This window comes from Vigna radiata, chromosome 1 (genome assembly GCF_000741045.1).
Source record: "Vigna radiata var. radiata cultivar VC1973A chromosome 1, Vradiata_ver6, whole genome shotgun sequence".
NCBI classification, from domain to species: Eukaryota; Viridiplantae; Streptophyta; class Magnoliopsida; order Fabales; family Fabaceae; genus Vigna; species Vigna radiata.
The window spans coordinates 34,315,322-34,320,917 of NC_028351.1; the positions used below are offsets into that span (position 1 = coordinate 34,315,322).

At 32.3% G+C, this 5,596-nt stretch overlaps 1 protein-coding gene across 1 annotated transcript; it reads left to right on the forward strand.

Moving 5' to 3' along the window:
- Positions 1-966: 966 nt before the first annotated feature.
- Positions 967-5,288, forward strand: LOC106762342 (receptor-like protein 12). Its single transcript, XM_022779053.1, has 3 exons — positions 967-3,111; positions 3,334-4,444; positions 5,096-5,288. The coding sequence occupies exons 1-3, from the start codon at positions 999-1,001 to the stop codon at positions 5,121-5,123; spliced, it is 3,252 nt and encodes a 1,083-aa protein (XP_022634774.1). The 5' UTR covers positions 967-998; the 3' UTR covers positions 5,124-5,288.
- The last annotated feature ends 308 nt before the right edge of the window (positions 5,289-5,596 follow it).

Sequence of the window (5,596 nt, forward strand, 5' to 3'; positions counted from 1 at the left end):
ACTTGGATTGCCATAGCCATCAGAGAGGTACTATAAAAGTTGAGTCTGTGTCGCCAAAAGGAGCAGAAAGTGACATTTTTTTATCATGTCCGCACACAATTAATTCTGTTTCTGTAAAATTAACTAAAGGAATTTATCGAGGCAAATTATACTAGTCACAAACTAGAGACAAAGAAAGAAAATATACCTTATACAATTATACAATTGGTAATAATTTTGTATGGGCAGTTTTAATTGAAATTTGAAATTTGGAAGATAAATTATATTTGTTTTATTAAATAGTATATTGAGTATTGAATGGTTAACTTTGAATTGAGTGAACTGAACAAGAGACGTGTTCCATATGCAATGGGATGACCCAATTTTCAAAGTCTTTTTGTTTGTGTTTATGTGATAAAAGGTTCAATGCACTTAATAAATTTTTCCACCTATGGAATGGATCGCTCAAGTCTTTTCTAAAGTTTTTCTATTACATCCATGACAGTTCAAACATTACACTAAAAATCGTATCTAAGGAATAGTTTAATTTTTATAGAAATAAAATAAAGATGAGTAGTTTTAATTTTTTATTATTTAAGTGTAATATTATTTTATTTTGTTAATATAAAATAAAAATAGATTAAGTAGTTTTTTAAATTTTTGTCACTTAATATTTTTTTTTTAATTTTTATTCTTTATGTTTAGTTCAAGATTTGTCCCTCTCCTTTTAGTTCAATAAAAATTACCATACTGAAAAGTCTTATTATAATGTGTCACATTTATATTTCTACAATAATTTCTAAGGTCTTGCTAAATAATTTTCTAATTTAGAACGGTTTCAATGATAAATCTTTTGCTAAATATGAATTAAAAAAAGGAATGCCATTTGAAATCGTTTTCAGTTTGGTGGTTTATGAAGAGTGAATGTTATATATACGTGGTTATGGAGAGTGTTTAATTCACCAACACCAATTTAGTTTTAATACTAAGTACATTTTATCCATCACTTCTTTTCTGTCATGATAACGCCCACAACAACATCAATGACAAAATCGGTTCGTTTCAGATTGATGATTTTTATGCTGTTCATGGTGTCGCAGGTTGTTCATGGTGAACAACAAATCAGATGCCTTCCAAAGGAGAGGGAAGCACTCCTTCAATTCAAGGCTGCCGTTGTCGACCGCTACGGCATGCTCTCCTCTTGGACCATTCCCGACTGCTGTCAGTGGCAGGGAATTCGTTGCAGCAACCTCACCGCCCATATCCTAAGTCTCGACCTTCCTGGTGAATATCCAAATTTTATTCAGACAGGTTATATAAGCGGATCGATCCACGAGTCGTTAATAGAGTTGCCACAATTAGAGTATTTAAATCTCAGTTCCAATGGTTTTGGTTACAAGAAAATTCCAGAGTTTTTTGGTTCTATCAGAAACTTGAAATACCTTGATCTGTCGTCATGTCAGTTTGGCGGAGAAATTCCAAGTCAGTTAGGCTATCTTTCTCATTTGAAATACTTAAATCTTGCTTGGAATGATTTAGAGGGTTCAATCCCTCGTCAGTTTGGAAATCTCTCCCAGTTGCAGCATCTTGATCTTCGGAACAATATGTTTTTCTTAAATATACCGTCCCAACTTGGAAACCTCACCAAGTTGGAACAGCTCTGTCTTGGATGTACTTTTGGAGAAGGTATGAAAATTGAAGACGGAGGTCAGTGGCTCTCAAATCTCCTTTCTTTAACCCATCTTTGCTTGGACTATGTATCAAATCTTAATACTTCTCATACTTTGTTGCAAGTGATTGCGAAGTTACCTGAACTTAGAAAACTAAGCTTAGCTGCTTGTAGCCTTTCCGATCATTTCATTCTGTCATCCAAACATTCTAAGTTCAATTTCTCTACTTCCCTCTCTGTCCTTGATCTAAGCGATAACACCTTCACATCACCAATGGTATTCCAGTGGGTCTCAAACATCACTTCCAACCTTGTTGAGCTTCACCTTAGTAATAACCACTTGGAGGGTTCCATATCAAGTCATTTTGACATGCTCATGCATTCGCTTAGGCATCTTGACCTTAGTTATAACAACTTGGAGTGGGCGTCAAACATCACTTCCAACCTTGTTGAGCTTGACCTTAGTCAGAACCACTTGGAGGGTTCCACATCAAGTGATTTTGGCTTGCGCATGAATTCGCTTAGGCATCTTGACCTCTCCGGTAATAATTTCAAGGCCAGGGATTTGAAATCCTTCATTAATATATGCACCTTACATTCTTTATATTTGTCTTCAAACAATTTGACTGAAGACCTTCCCTCCATTCTCGGTAATTTGTCCAGTAGAGGTTCCGTTAGACACTCATTGCAAGAATTGGATCTGTCATGGAATCACATCACTGGCACTTTGTCTGACATTTCATTATTCTCCTCTTTGAAATCATTATTTCTTAATGAAAATCAGTTAAGTGGAAGGATCCATGAAGGTGTGAAGTTACCATCTACTTTGGAGGATTTTTCAATTAACTCAAATTCTTTAGAAGGTGGAATTCCAAAATCATTTGGGAATGCATGTGCTTTACTCTCATTAGACATGTCAAATAATAACTTGAGTGGTGAGCTTCCAACGATAATTTCTCATTTGTCTGGATGTGCTAGATATTCATTGCAAGAAGTATATCTATACATGAATCAAATCAATGGCACACTACCTGACTTCTCAACATTCACATCTTTACAAATATTAGATCTTTCTGAAAATAAGCTAAATGGAGAGATTTCTAAGGACATTCAATTCTCACCTGAATTGGAGAAGCTCTGCATCTCTTCAAATTCTTTAAAGGGTGTGTTGACTGACTACCACTTTGCCAATATGTCTAAGTTACATGATTTAGATTTATCTGATAATTCATTGGCCTTGACATTTACAGAAAATTGGGTCTCATCTTTTCAGTTGTTCACCATAAAGTTGAGATCTTGCAAACTAGGTCCAACATTTCCGAAATGGTTGCAGGCACAAAATAATTTTTTTTATATTGACATTTCAACAGCTGCAATATCAGATATTGTTCCTAAATGGTTTTGGGCTAAATTATCAGTACAACAAGTGAAGACGATGAATATTTCATACAACAATCTACGAGGTATAATTTCAAATTTTCCTCTAACACATCTTTCTGATTTCATGTCCTTTGAATCAAATCAATTTGAAGGTTCTATTCCTATATTTCTACGGAATTCTAAAAATTTGTATTTATCGAAAAATAAATTCTCAGATTCTCTTTCTTTTTTATGCGGAGATGGTACCATCCAAACTTTATTCAATTTAGACCTCTCATACAATCATTTATTCGGACATATTCCAGATTGTTGGAGGCAATTGAACTCACTAGTTTATTTGGATTTGAGTCACAACAAATTTTCAGGAAAAATTCCTATGTCAATGGGATCCCTCCTTGATCTTCAAGCATTGTTGTTGAGAAACAACAATTTAGTAGGAGGAATCCCGTTATCCTTGAGGAATTGCACAGAGCTAGTAATGCTTGATATATCAGAGAACAAATTATCAGGATCTATCCCTGATTGGATTGGGACAAAAGAAAATTTGAAAATTTTAAGTTTGGGAAAGAATCAATTCTCTGGGAGTTTACCTATAGAGGTTTGTTGTCTGATAAACATTCAAGTCTTCGATCTCTCTATAAACAACTTGTCTGGAAAAATTCCTAAATGCATAAAAAACTTTACTTCAATGGTTCAAACGACATCTTCAATATACGGTGGACGTCATTCATATTTTTACAAGTATGGTGTTGTTGAAACTGTCGGAACATACAATTTGAAAGAATTGTTGACATGGAAAGGTTTAGATCAAATGTTTATGAATAACGGTTTGTCACTTTTAAAAATGATTGACTTTTCAAGCAATCATTTCTCAGAAGAAATTCCTATAGAAATAGAGAAATTATCTGGTCTGATTTCATTGAACTTGTCAAGAAACAATTTGATTGGAAAAATTCCTTCAAACATTGGAAATATAACATCACTTGATTCTCTTGATTTGTCAAGAAACCAACTTGTTGGTTCAATTCCTCTAAGTCTTGCTCAAATTTATGGACTTGGTGTGTTAGATTTGTCTCATAATCATCTAAGTGGAGAAATTCCTAAAGGCACACAATTACAGAGTTTCAATAAATCTAGTTATGAAGATAATCTTGATCTTTGTGGACCACCACTTGAGAAGTGTATTGAGGATGGATCTGCACAAGAACCAAATGTTGAAGTTGAAGAAGATGAATATTCATTTTTCAATAATGACTTTTTCATAAGCATGGCAATTGGATTTACTCTAAGTTTTTGGATGGTTTTTGGCTCAATCTTATTCAAACGCTCTTGGAGACATTCCTATTTCAACTTCTTAAATAAGTTAACCGATAACATTCATGTCAAAGTAGCCATCTTTCGGAAAAAATATTTATGGTGAGTAAAATTTAATTATTCAGTATATTATAATTGTTTAGTTTTCTTATTTTATTTCTACTTTATCGTGTTTTTTTTCTTATTTCTTCCACAAATTTTAATGTTTAAAAGTTAACAAATAATTATTATATTAAATAGTGAACTAATTGTTTGAAATACAAAGAGTTGCTTTTGAAATATTATGTCAAATACTTAAGATTTATAGCTTAATAAAACTTAAATGTGTAAATATAGCATGTTAATTAGTGAAGATCATAACTTCGATTCTGATTTTGTGTTTATTTACTTCATTTTTTTTTTCATTAAAACCCTATTTTGCAAATTTGAACGGAAAGTTTATATGACTATAAAATAAAATAGCAATAAAATCATTGATGTTCATGATAGTCTTATGAAAAAGAAAAAAAAATGATTTCCGTTACTACCATGAAATCATGATTTTCTTTTTCCGAGTAAAACTTTTGATATTTTCTTTTGTAGCTATCATTAGTTTATTTTTTTAATTAACTTGGCATTATTATTCTTATTACTTCAAAATTTTAAATATATCGACTATATGCTTTTTAGTGAATAACAATAAGAATTTTATTTATATTAATATACACATTTCAGAAAACCAACATTTTTTGTATTTTATTTTTAAATTTTCAGGCCCTTGAAGAACGATTCTCTTGCGTGACTTCAACATTCAAGCTCGTTAATGATTGGACAAGGCAAAGGTTTCTTCAAATTCCCTTCCTGCTCATAAAAAGTCTTTAAGGTGAAATGGGAAACTATAGTGTGAATGCTTTGATTGTTTGAAGTTTTACTTTTTTATTAAATTAAGAACTTTTATTAAGCGTTGAAATTGTAATGAAATATAAATTGTCATGCATTTTATTAATAATTCAGTCATATTTATCTTATAATCCAGATTTCGGTCTAAGAGTTAATTAAATTTCAAATATATAGAAGAATGAAAAATTATATAAAAATTGGGATGTTGTAAAACCAAGGAAAATCCTGTAAGGAGAGGAGGATGCTTAGGAAGTGGACTCCAAATTATACGTTGAGTTGGCTAGGGTTTATGGTCGTGTTCTACCCCTTTCTCCTTTCAGTTGGCTAGTGCCGGTTAGATTGATGCGAAGCATCACGAGTTTTGGGTCGTTGGAT